General features: G+C 43.3%; 1 protein-coding gene and 1 pseudogene across 1 annotated transcript; both read left to right on the top strand.

The window, feature by feature from the left end:
* The first annotated feature begins 1,444 nt into the window (after nucleotides 1-1,444).
* LOC137147378 (testis-specific serine/threonine-protein kinase 1-like) lies at nucleotides 1,445-2,435 on the top strand (annotated as a pseudogene).
* An 8,216-nt stretch (nucleotides 2,436-10,651) lies between these two features.
* On the top strand, nucleotides 10,652-11,909 carry LOC137147377 (testis-specific serine/threonine-protein kinase 2-like). Its single transcript, XM_067539386.1, has one exon. It carries the CDS (start codon nucleotides 10,670-10,672, stop codon nucleotides 11,762-11,764), a length of 1,095 nt encoding a protein of 364 aa, XP_067395487.1. The 5' UTR covers nucleotides 10,652-10,669; the 3' UTR covers nucleotides 11,765-11,909.
* The last annotated feature ends 1,294 nt before the right edge of the window (nucleotides 11,910-13,203 follow it).

The following is a 13,203-nucleotide window of genomic DNA, read 5'->3' as shown; positions in this document are numbered from 1 at the left end:
TTTCTTTTTCAAAAGTAAATTTTGTTGAAATTGCCACCTTGCCTCACTGTTTTGATTTTGAGAAATCAACATTTTCCAACAGAAAACACTTGTCAGAAAATTTCCCACTAGCTCTAGTTAAAGTGTATATACTTCTATCCTTGCTTTTATAAACATTTGTTTTCTGTATATACCTGTAGTATTTTTATATCAGACATGAGAAAAAGGCGAGGGCTCTCACTTTGTATCTGCTGCTTCAAAGTCTAAGGAACAGTGATCAAGGAGGGAGGGAAGCATTTTAATATGACCATCTTTGAGGCCATCACCTAACTTCAGAGAGAGATTAGGACAACAACTCTGAGCACTGAATACACATTAAACAGGGCTAATTTGATAGCAGGCTAATTATATTTCACCTCTAAAGACACCACTTCCCTTTTGATAGCTGGCTTTTGGGTCTGCTGTTGGGATTTTTAACATATAAGGTTCCATGTGGGCATGTTTACAAGACTTGTCTCCAAAACACATCTTGAAACACCTGTTGCAAATTCTCTGTGCCAGCTCTGAGGAATAGCTGATCTCTTTAGGAATGAGCCAATAATTCTGGATTGTTAGCCATGACTTGAGGGTATGGAGTTCAGGGTTTAGGGCACCAGACTGGAAGTCAAAAGATCTGGATTCTTTTCTGCTCTCTGCTACTTGACTCTGGGCCTCAGTTTCTCAGTCAGAAAAATGGGAACAATATCACCTGCCTTTGTAAAGGGCTGATTTAATAGATTCTGCTCCCAACATATACTGGTCTTACAACCACCTAAACTCCCTGAAGTTTTCCGCCATTTTTATGTGTTTGGCCAACCTTTTCCAGTGTTGGGTATCCCCAGCTGCACATAGCTGTTGTCTGTCACAAATACCCGTGATGGTGTTCCCAATATACATATTGAAATTGTATTGCTTATGTGATTGGGTCATGAACAGCAAGGAGTGAACATTACCTTATCTTTCCCCTTACATAACCTCCCCTTCCTATGTACAAACCTGGCATCAGTACAGCTATCCTCCCCAGGGATAGTACTTTAGACTAAATTAAAGGATGAGGAGATTATTAGGCTAGTAAATTCAAGTGTGGTGAGGCTACAATAGAGGCACAGAGTAAGGCTCAGAAGCAGACATAAATAATACCTAAGTACGAAGCTGAGCAGATAATTGGAATGAAGCTGTTTTAGTTTCAAGAACAAATGAGATCTTTTTAAACCAACCTCTTTGTCAGAAAGAACCCCTTGTAAGATAGAACAGTCCTCTATAAAGGGGTTCCAGAACATAAGGCGACATCTCTTTTCATTGATGTGTGAAATATTAATCAACCCTGTGCTTGGCTTTCACTTTATAATGCCACTGAATTATAGTCAGTCACCAGTCATGACAGCTTTGCTTTATGACCTCACCCACTGACATCATCTATTAAACAATGCTGAATGGTTTCATATCAGTAACCTCCAAAGGTGCACATCATGCAGAGTCAACCATCATGCAGTGCAAAGGAATACACTGCTAGCTTACGTACAGATGAGTTGTAGGTTTCACTTACCGAGGCACTTGTTGCTTCTGGCACCATGGATGATGCTGCAGTCCTTAAGAGGAAAGGCTACGTCATGGGCAGCAGTTTAGGAGAGAGTTCTTTTGCCAAAGTGAAATCCGCCTACTCTGAGCGCCTGAAATTCCACGTGGCAGTGAAGATTACAGACAGGAAAAATGTTCCCCCTGAATTCTTGGAAAAATTTCTCCCCAGAGAGTTGGAGATATTGGCAACAGTGAACCACTGTTCTATCATCAAGATCTATGAGATCTTTGAGACATCTGGCAAAGTCTACATAGTCATGGAGCTCGGTGTACGAGGTGATTTACTAGAGTTTGTCAAGAGAAACAGAGGTTTGCCTGAAGAAGTAGCACGCAAGATGTTTCGCCAGTTATCTTGTGCTGTCAAATATTGCCACGATTTGGACGTTGTCCACAGGGACCTGAAATGTGACAACATCCTCCTGGACAAAGACATGAACATCAAACTGTCTGACTTTGGCTTTTCCAAACGATGTTTCCGGGATGAGAATGGGAAAATGATCCTCAGTCAAACCTTCTGTGGTTCTGCTGCTTATGCCGCTCCTGAAGTGATACAAGGGATTCCTTATCAACCCAAAGTTTATGACATATGGAGTCTGGGTGTCATTCTGTATGTGATGGTCAGTGGATACATGCCATATGATGACTCCAATGTTAAAAGAATGCTCCGCTTTCAGAAGGAACACAGAGTGATCTTCCCTGAGTCTTTGACACATGAATGCAAAGATCTTATTTTTCGTATGCTGCAGCCCGATGTGTCTCACCGGCTACGAATCGAAGATGTTTTGAACCATGCTTGGGTTCAGGGGAAACGCCAGAAGCCACACAACATGCTTGAATAATCAATCAATAAACCACTAAGCACAAACAAAGGGTAAGGCATATCCATTTCTGTAGGCGATCACCCTGCAGAGTGCTGTAACTGCTGCTGTGATCCATGATTTCCTTTGCTCACTGTGCCCTGTCATTCTCATGATGAGATTTATATCCACTTTCATGTTTATAAAACCAATTCAGTTGCAGCCAACCACTATGTGGAAGCTCTTATTCCCTTTATTTACCTTGCTGCTGAGGTCAACATGAATGACAATTCTCAAGGCACACAGATTTTTAGCAGTAGCTGGGGCTACTTGTTCTCCCTCCAGTGAACCAGCCAGCAATTTCAGCCTCTGCCCATCCCACCATTACCTGACATTCAGTGTGTCGTAAACATGCATTGGTGCTTTACAGGCAGAGGCTCTGTGCTGTCCCCAAGACCTTACAAGCTAAGGTTGACAGAGTATGATGAGAGATGAGGGCACACCAGCAGAGTAAGAAGGGGCCTCCCGTAGTGACCCCCTAGGACTATGGCAGGACAGTGCTAGTCAGTAGGAGACAGGGCTTGGGTTGGACTTGAGTTATTGGTTCCAGAGGCAGTCGTGGTGGAAAGGCCAGGAAGCTTCTCAGGGTAGCTGTCTGCCTTTCTCAGCCTACAAAGATGGTTTCTTCCTGCTTCTCCTCCTAATCATCTTCAAACAGAACCCTCTGCCAATCGGGGGGTTCAGGATCCGAACCCAGAGGGGAAAAATGGCTCCATTGTTTTTGGTATCTACTAGTGAAGAAGGCAGATTGTAATAAGCCTGACCAGAAGTCCTGGGATCTGCCAGCTTCCAAAGCCCTGTACTTGTTACAATTTTGAAATAAATTTGTGACCGCTTAGTGCCATGGTTGGTGTCACAGTTCAAAGCTACTGCACCTGTATTTTCCCTTCCTGGTCCTTCTCTTCAGCCGTCATCTCTCTTGGGCAGAGACCCATGACTCTCTCCCTCGTGACCAGAGTTTGTCCAGGCTTCACAATTTCCTGCTTACACTGTGATACCTCCAGAAAGCCAGACTACCTAAACAGGCTAGCGTCTCTGTCTTCCGAGCCTATAAACAGCGTAATTGCCCACAGTTACAAGTTACCACACAACTCTTTCTAAGAGAGCACATTTATTCTTAAAGTGAAAACATTTCAGAGAAAACAGATTTAAATTTTTTTGTTAAAGTTATCTAATACATAGATTAAGGAAAGAGTTTCTATACATCTGGATACAGTGCTTCAATTACCCAAAAGTACAAAGTTTGGTTTCAAAGTCATAAAATAAGTATAGTACATAACCCACAATATCCCAAATTAAGGTTAATAAAGTCAACAATACAGTTAAAATATTAGCATCCAAATATTCAGGTACATCAGTCATAAAAAATATATACTAAGAGTAGCTTGTGCAAAGCAATTGTAGCAATGAGTGTATATTGTCCCTCCATGACTGAGAATTTTGGGATAGATTTGTCCTTCAGTAAATACAATCCATCAGAAAAGTCTTTCAGTTACTTTCCTGGCATCGCCTCTCAATAGCACTCTGGCTCATTTCTCCTGGTAATGCCAACGTCCGGTGATGTGTTCTAAATAGATGTCCTTTGACCACCTGATGGTTTCCGACACCATGAGTTACCGCAACTAAATGAAATCGAATGGTCTGTGATATACAGTAGGTCAGACTAAATTATGTGGTTTTGAAATGTTAACATTTAAGAGGAACCAGGAAAAAGTTTAAAGGGAATTGGTGGGAGGGCTTGGGAGTTGACATTTGGGTGGCATTGATTATAATTTGGGGACTGTGCTGTGCATTTAAAGAGATTAAATGGGAAATGTATTCTGTTATAAAGTGGAACTGATGGAAATTCATTTTTGCGGAGGCTGGGGGGGTAGGCCTGATTCTGCCTGCACTAATTTACTTGAGATAAATGTCCTCAATAGCTGACTCATTTAACTCCTCTGTAAGGACTCAGATAGCTGTTCACATTGAGACTACCTCACTGCACATGGACTATTCTCATGCAGTATCACCTAGAAGCAAGTCACAAATTATGTTCATGCTCTAGCTTCTGATCTGTGGGCACATAGCTGCATATCCTGTTTAGGTCACAGGTGAAGAGGAGTTTGATGGTCACATTGTAGACCTGAGTGCCCTGCCCATAAGCCCACCATACATTTCACCCCTCTTGGCAAGAGAGGACCAGGATGATGACAGATGAGAGAACTGTCATTTTAAAGGGGAAAGTAAGTCCCATCAATTTGATGTTGAAAGTCACTCCTATTAAAGCCTCCGGTTATAAAAACTACATTCCGTTTGCCTTTGAATTACAGTTCACTTGCGCTTGCAGGGCTGTTAGAGATCAAGGTTGATGGTAGATCCATGTAGGTAAGATTATTTAGCACCTTCGTATGCAATTTATTATTGACTTATTTGTTCCATCTCTAGAGATGCTAAACAGGATGTTCACCCGTGTGTTCTAGCTAGACCCCACTGACATAATGTAACATACATCCCATACGTTCAGGAATTTAATATAGCCCACCTCAAATCCCAATACAAATCTCCCCTTCCTCCTCCAGTGCCTTTCACTCCCATTTTCAAATGCCTGGGAAGAGAGATGACCTTTGCAAACAGCCCTGAAGGTCATCGATGTGGGCTATTTAAGACCAAAGGGACGAGTGAATTCCAAAGACTTAGGGCCCTCACAGAGATCTTTCCAGCAACTTCCTCTTGTTTATACTAAAGGGACTGCAGCTCAATGTCTCTGCTGATTTCAGCATTGGCACTACAGCATAGGGAGAGAGGCACTCTCTTAGGCCAAGCCATTTAGGATTTTAAAGGTCAAAACCACCACCCTACACTTCATCCAGAAATCCACAGGCAGCCGGTGCGGATCATGGCATGGGCAGTGGGATAGGCTAGCCACCCAAGTACATACATAGGGTCCTGGGTGGGATTGTATTTGGGGCAGCAAACCAATCCCAGCAACCACACTGCGGCAGCTATTGTTAGTGTGCTAGCTATGACTACCCACGCTGGAAATTACCTCTAGTTCCAGTGTGGAGATTGCCCTAAAACGCTGAATCTTTTAGGGCAAATCCAGTTCATCAGGAGATTGCTGTAGCCCATCTTTAGGGGTAGCTTCCATTTAACAAATTTTCCATCAATTTCAGACGTGTTCTAAGAGACTGCAGCCCAGAGCCTCAAAAGAATTTAGGCATCTGACTCCCATTGAAATCAACAGCCAGGAGACAATATTGAAATCAGTAGGCATTAGGTTCCTAACTACCTTTGAGCAGATGGGCTTGACTGACTCTTGTGTCCGTCAATTGGGACTTGTGCATGTCTAGATACTAGGGTTGGATTCAGTGCTTAATTTGTGCCAGGACTTGCCATGGCTGAGCCCTGGCACCTGTAGGCTTAGCTGTTCACGGCCCTGGCACCTCTGGGATTGTCGCATCATTTATGAAAGTAAAAAAATTGCTTGAGCCCCAGCACCTCTTTCATTACAAATTAAGCACGGGTCAGGTTTCCCAGGGGGACTTGTCTGCACAGTGTGACATGGCTGGATATTTATGCACTAGTCCATCTTGAAAAAGAGGGATCTGAATTCAACCTTTTGCAAGATGCAAGTTATTGTTTTTGGCAACCCCCTCCCCACGAAGTTGGGTTCCTTACTGCTCTAGCTTGAGCTATGCTTTACTTTGCATTTACATACACCCTCTGGGCAATGTGATTCATTCCCATGTCTGTACAGTCACAGATTGGCATGTGACACCCACATTTCAGCCCCTTTGATACTCTTGCTGCACTGCTGATATGAAGGGCTGTCCTGTCTTACAGGGATACCATAACGTTACATTAGACCTTTTCCAGCATCATTCTTGGTTTGCAGATCTCTGTTATTTCCTTCATGTTAATGTGCAGATCACACCTGATACCCACTGATAGGTGTGCACAGGGTCTAGTATTTGTGTTTATTTGTATTTAAGGGGTTTTGGAAATGCTTTAGGGAGCTATTTATGGGTCTGAAAAGCTACAAGATTTGGTTTTCCCACAGAATATCATCTCCTCGATTTTGGCAAGACAGTGAGAAAACATGATCTTACTTTATTTCTGCCTAAACAGGTCCCTGAAGCAAAAATGCTTAAAAGCCCTTGAAAATCAAACACAAGTAACCAAGGGATTCAGATACATCCAGGTTCCCACATTAAGATGCCTGAATATCTTACCTACCAGGTTTTCTATTTTAATCTGCCCTGCAACAATGCTAGATTTTGTCAGAAACAGCAGTTAGGTAGGGGATGCCTGGTTGGGCCTTTCACAAAAAGGGAACAAAAGATGGGCTGAGCTTCCCCAAATACTTCCTTCTTGCATACACACCTAGTATCTGGGGAGCCTGAGATCCCAGGCCTACATGCCTTCCCAGCTGTCTCAATCCAGATGGTATTTCCAAGCTGAGCATAGACCAGCACACAGGATAGAAGTACTGCATGGTCTAAATCCACTGAGTATCTGTAACAGACTGTGCCCCTTACGTTCACCACTTTTACAAGACTAGGATAAATTTGGTACCAGGCATGCCTTGTGAGGTATCATTGGGAAACTCTATCTACTGAACATTCTTGTCCTGGTAGAATGAGTGTGGCAACACTGTAATGTAAAGTTATAGGTTTTTGCTGAATTACATTGCTGAGACATGCTCCAAGTTTAGAAAAAAAGCCCAGTTTCTCAGCGACCAAAGGTTAGCCAGCACCTCAGCCACGTGTCAACATAGTCAAGTGGGCTATTGCGAGGTTGAGCAGCCACTCTTTGGTAGGAAGAAGGGAGTGAGCAAGAAATTTACATCTTGGCAGACAGATTTGCTGTCACCTGAACCTCAGCTGGAGAGGATTCTCAAAGAAGAGAAATGCTATAAGAAGGGAGAACAGAGGACACAAATCACCTCTCCTTCTCCTCATCTCTACTCATGGCATCAACAACGTTTGAAAGACAAAAGAAGCCTCATTGAATTGGGGGAGCGGTCATGGCCAAGAGATCCAGCCGGACTGCAGTGAGCATGTGGTGAAAAAAGCCTTTATGCTTCAAGTTCACTTAACTTGTTAAGTTAGGTATTAGTTTGCATTTTACCTTTTATTTCTTTGTAACCCATTCTGACATTTATGCCTCATAACTTAAAATCTATCTTTCTGTAATTAATAAACTTGTTTTATTGTTTTATCTAGACCAGTATGTGTTTGGATTGAAGTGTCTGGAGCCTTCATTTGAGATAACAGGGTCTGTGCATATCACTTTCTATTAATGAAATGATGGACTTTCTATGAGTTTGTACTGCACAGAAGGAAAGAGCTGAGTATTACAAGACAAACATTTCTGCGTACAAGTCTGGGACTGGGAATTTGCTGGTGTCACTCTGCAATATAATTCAGGAGTGGCTGGCTAGAAGCCCTCATATAATTCAGCTGGGAGTGATTTTGCAGGCTAGAGGCTGTGTGTAAACAGACCAGAAGTGGTTGTTCTCACAATGAAGCAGTGTAAAAGGCACCCCAACTGGAGAGTTGAGGGGACACAGCTGTCCAGATTGGACCCTGGGGAACGTGACAATTGTTTATTTTAATTGAGTCATTCCCTCTCCATTTTTTCTGTTGAATTAATGTACTGGATTTAAGCTAAATGAGAGTTGGTGGCTGTTCATGGAGTTATTACTGCCATCTATTCCAAGGGGAAGTAAATGATTTTTCAGTCTACACAGGAGGAGATCAGAGTTGAGCATCTAGACCTAATTCCAGCTTGGAGTCTCGGTCAGGAGGTCCTATCCGAGAAACTAATGTTAGCAGTCTGGCTGCAGTCAGACCAGAGCATGTCCAAAGCGCAATGGCTCTGCATCAGAGTTTAAGATGAAAAGGTAACAGACCCCAGAAAGGTTTTTAAAATATCAAAAAAGAAGGGTTTAATAATTACCCTGTGTCAAAAGTAAACTAATCAATTTCCTCTACAAAGTTTCACAGAAAAATTCTGCAATACTGTGGAATTAATTACAAAATATTTCGAATCACAACTTCATTTCTAAGCTAAGTAATCAGAGAAGTGAAAAATCAAGCTTTTAATGGAACCATGTTTCAACCTGAATCCTGTTTAAAACCTAAGCTATGAAGCCTGTCTCAAGCAACTCAATAATGATGCTTTGCACTTTTATAGCATAGTCCCCAACATCAGAGGATCTCAACCCTCCTTACAAACATCATATTAGTTTGGCCTCAACAATCTGCTAATACAGGAAAGTACTATCATCCCCAAAGAGGAAGTATTTCCCAATGGTTAGAGTGCTAGCCTTGGACACAGGAACCTGGGTTCAGCTCCCTGCTCTGACATAAACTTCCTGTGTGACTTTGGGCAAGTCACTGAGGGACCAGAGACATATAGAAGCTATCTATAAAATAGAATAGCACTTCCGTACCTCGCAGGGGTGCTTGTGAGGGAGAAACAAGTACATGAAAGGATTGTGAGGCACCCAGCTATGATGGTCCCAGGAGATGGGGGCCATATTTGATGATTTCTACATTGCTTTTACAGAGGAGGAAAATGAGAGATTAATGAATTTACTCCAAGTCACAAAAGAAGTCTAGAATGAGCCCACGCCTTTCACTCCTGTGATTCAGCCATGAGACCATCCTTGTTGCATTTAGGCAACAATTCAACCACAAGAATCATGAACCCGGGCTACAACACTGTTTTTACTAGACCTGGATTCAAATACCTGTAAGATTCCATGTTCCATCCAGAGCTGTTGCTCAAGTCGGAACTGCATTTTGTAGTCTGGATGTTTACACAGAGCACACCTCTCAGCACTGGCCCCCGTTTTCTTTCCAGATTAGTCTCACCAAGTTATTCGCTTCTGTGTGTTGGAAATGGGGTTTACCTTTCACCAGTGTCTTACCGGTGACCTGCAAAGAAAAAACAAGGTTTGATTTGTTCCTGCTTTTACTTCTTTATGGTGGATAGGCCTGAAAGTTGGTGGGTGGGATTTAAGGCTTTTTTTATATTAGAAATAATGCTCCTGGACTTCCCCATTTTTTTGGCAATGTTGATCACACTCCATGCAAAGAAGCTTAATCCAATCCCACATCTCAGCCTGGATATCCTATCACAATCAAAAAGCTAACATGACCAAAACTGAACTCCTTATTTTTTCTCCCAAATGCATTACTCTCCCTTCATTTTCTGTCACTGTTTGCACCATCCTCCTCTTCCTCTTGTCCACTCAGGCTCATACCTTAAGGCACCTCTTTGACTTTTCCCTCTCCTTTGCCGCATACATCTAGGCTCTATCCAAATCTTGCCTCTTCTTCCTTCATAAAGTATCTAGGATTCAATCTTTTTGTGTGTGTCCTGTGGCCGATGGCCGGCTTCCCTCTAGTGGATCTTGTGCTTTGCTCCTGTGGGGGGGCCAGGAAAGTGCCCGTCACCCCATCTTCCCTGGGGGTGGGGGGTAGGGACCCGGGCCCACCCGCTCCTCTGGGTCCCAGCCCAGGGGCCCTATGAACCGCAGCGGTATACTGCTGGCTCTGTACTTTGAAGCCGCAGTCTCTTCCCCTGGGCTATTTTCCCCCTCAGTCTTTCTGGCCTCTCCGGCCCTATGTCCTTGCCACCCCTTGCTGGGCTCAGTACCTCCTTTCAGGGTTCCTCCGCTCTCCCACAGTTCGCTACTTTGGTCTGCTATTTCGCTCCGCTCCACACAGCACAACACCTCTGCTTCCTCCACCTTGTGCCCTGGGTGTTTGGGACAGAGCCCTTTTATGGAGCACCTGGCTGATCCCTAATTGGCCTCAGCTGGCTCCCACTTGCCCCCTCATGACTCCAGTTAGGCTGCAGGGAATAAAGCCCTGATCATCCTTGGGCTGATATACCTCCATTCGCATACTTTCCTGCCGCCCTCTACCCTTGATATATCACAGTCCCTACAGCTAAAAATCTCTTCCCGGCCTCCTTCCCTGTCTAGATAGTTTTGTGTGAAATGTCCTATTTTATGCATTCAGTCACCACTAATATCTGCTCTGCTTTATGATGTCATATGCCCACATCACATATAAAACAATGCTAAAGGTTCTACATCACCCAACTTAAGAGAACTAGGGTATCTCAGATGAACACCATGGAATGTACGAGAACAGGCTGTTAGCATATGTGATGCACAGTCAATTTCAATTTAGAAATCACTTGTTGTCTCTGGCACCATGGATGATGCTGCAATCCTTAAAAAGAGAGGCTATGTCCTGGGAATCAATCTGGGAGAAGGGTCATATGCTAAAGTGAAATCTGCCTACTCTGATCGACTGAAATTCAATGTGGCTGTGAAGATAATCAACAAGAAAAAAGCTCCTCGTGACTTCCTAGAAAGATTTCTCCCCAGGGAAATAGAGATTTTGGCAAAAGTGAATCACCGCTCCATTGTCAAGACCTATGAGATTTTTGAGACATCAGATGGCAAAGTCTACATTGTGATGGAGCTTGGCGTACAAGGAGACTTATTGGAGTTCATCAAGAGCAGAGGGGCCATCTCTGAAGATGTAGCTCGCAAGATGTTTGGCCAGCTGTCTTCTGCCATCAAGTACTGCCACGATTTGGATGTTGTCCACAGAGACTTGAAATGTGAGAACCTCCTTCTAGACAAAGACTTTAATATCAAACTGTCAGACTTTGGCTTTTCCAGACGACTGATTCGAGATGAAAATGGCAAGTTTATTCTCAGTAAAACCTTCTGTGGTTCTGCAGCGTATGCAGCCCCTGAAGTGCTACAGGGCATTCCCTATCAGCCTAAAATTTATGATATATGGAGTCTGGGTGTCATTCTGTTTATAATGGTCTGTGGATCAATGCCATACGACGACTCAAACATTGGAAAAATGCTAAAGATTCAGAAAGAACACAGAGTGCACTTTCCCAAGGCTAAAAACTTGACAGTTGAATGCAAAGACCTTATTTACCGCATGCTGCAGCCGGATGTGTCTCGGAGATTGCACATAGAAGAAGTTTTTAGTCACATTTGGATGCAGGCTCCAAAACCCAGAGTTCCTTCGGCACCTTCATTTGTAAAAGAGGGAGAGTGTTCTCGGAATCTCACTGAGTTGAAGTCAGAGAACAAACAGGAAATAGAACCCATTGTGGAATCTAAACCAGAGAGAGCAGATTATAAAACGGAGTTTAAAGCAGCGCCCAGATTAGAGGCAGTACCAGAAGCAGAGGATGCTGTTCCCGAGGAAGAGCAAGCAGAAGTTAAAGATCTTACAGATCAAATGGAAAGAACAGGGATAAAAAATGGTGAAGATTAAAGGATAGCCACCTGCAAGAGTAGTATTTGATTTAGCCCCAAAGGACTAATTAACAAGACTCTTAAGTGAGGAGTATGAAAAGGGACCAAAGCAGGAAGAAGTACAAAATTATATTAATTCTTTTAGATCTCTATATTGGTAACAACATGGCTGAACAATCCACCAATAAATCACTGCATTCATAATAAAGTGTAAATGTAAGGAAAGGAATATTTTTTTTCTCCTGGCCATATCCTGCTATAGAATGATGTAGACCCTGCCACAATGCAAGGCTTCTTTTGCTACGTCTCCTGTCACTGTGATGCTGTTATGAGATATGTCGTCATTTTGACGTTTGGGATCTCACTGAGTTGTAGCCAGCCTCTGACAGCCTGTTCCCAGATGCAGTAGAACAAAAAGCTATTGTTTCCTTCCATTAATCAGATCTTTGAGCTGGTTCTCAATGCCAATTCTTTAAGTCATCTGAAAATGCGCAGTTGTACTTGGAAAGACCTCATGCTTCTAAGCAAGTCAGCATTGCTAGTTCTGCCCACACGGGTGAATTCGGGCTTAACAAGACCCAGAGCCACCAAAACCCTATGGGGCTCCAACTGTGTTCCCGTGGTTCTATTCTGTGCAGGCAGGAGCATAAAGGTACATTTTGACGCAGACTTGCATGTATCTATCATAGCTATGTGAACCCTGCAGGGGTTCGTTTTTGATGGTGTCCATCAAATCAGCTGGCATTCCGTTCACAGAGGGTTGGAAGTAAAACATCCAGTGCGTGTTCTGATGGCGACTTGGATTTGCAAAGACAAACTTCCATCTGAATAGCCACTCCCTACCAAGCTGTAGAATGGCCCAATTTACTGCTGTGGTTGTTGATAGACACCTTTTGGGCACCTCAAAGGCACCTCTTTCTGTACTGGGGGCTCCCCACCTACAGTTTGTACCATCAAGAAATATTCATTAAAAAAATTCCAGTGTAGTTTAGGGAAAAACCCAGGTCAATTTAAAAAACAATTACACTGGAGTTTCCCTTTAGGCTGAAGAATCAAAGATTGCCTGGTCTATCTGGACAGCAGCAAAAGCAGCTGTAGCCTCCCTACCCCTACTCTGCCTACTACTGACAGCCCTGACTGTCACTTGTGAAGACACCAGGTCTATAGAACCGTCCAAGGGATTTATTTTTATTGATTTTGCATAATTGCTGTATCCATTTGGTCCTGAACATCAGCCTCCTAATTGGAATTATTCTGCCAAGTTTCCTAGTTCTGTGCACAGCTGTTCCCCTGTGAGGCTTGTCCCATAAAGCTGACCTGTTTAGCTTGCATGTAAGGATGCAGCAAGTCTTGCTTCATACATCTCACACTACCCTAATTATTGTAATGTAATGTCACCTAAGAGGTTTCCTGGCAAAGTGGGTTAATGCTCTAGTCTCATCTCCGGGGACTAGGTGC

The sequence above is a fragment of the Emydura macquarii genome, unplaced genomic scaffold (assembly GCF_026122565.2).
Source record: "Emydura macquarii macquarii isolate MOO-44397 ecotype Brisbane River unplaced genomic scaffold, CSIRO-AGI_Emac_v2 contig_554, whole genome shotgun sequence".
NCBI classification, from domain to species: domain Eukaryota; kingdom Metazoa; phylum Chordata; order Testudines; family Chelidae; genus Emydura; species Emydura macquarii.
Note: the sequence above shows the minus strand (reverse complement) of the source record. Positions and strands in the feature narration are given on the sequence as shown.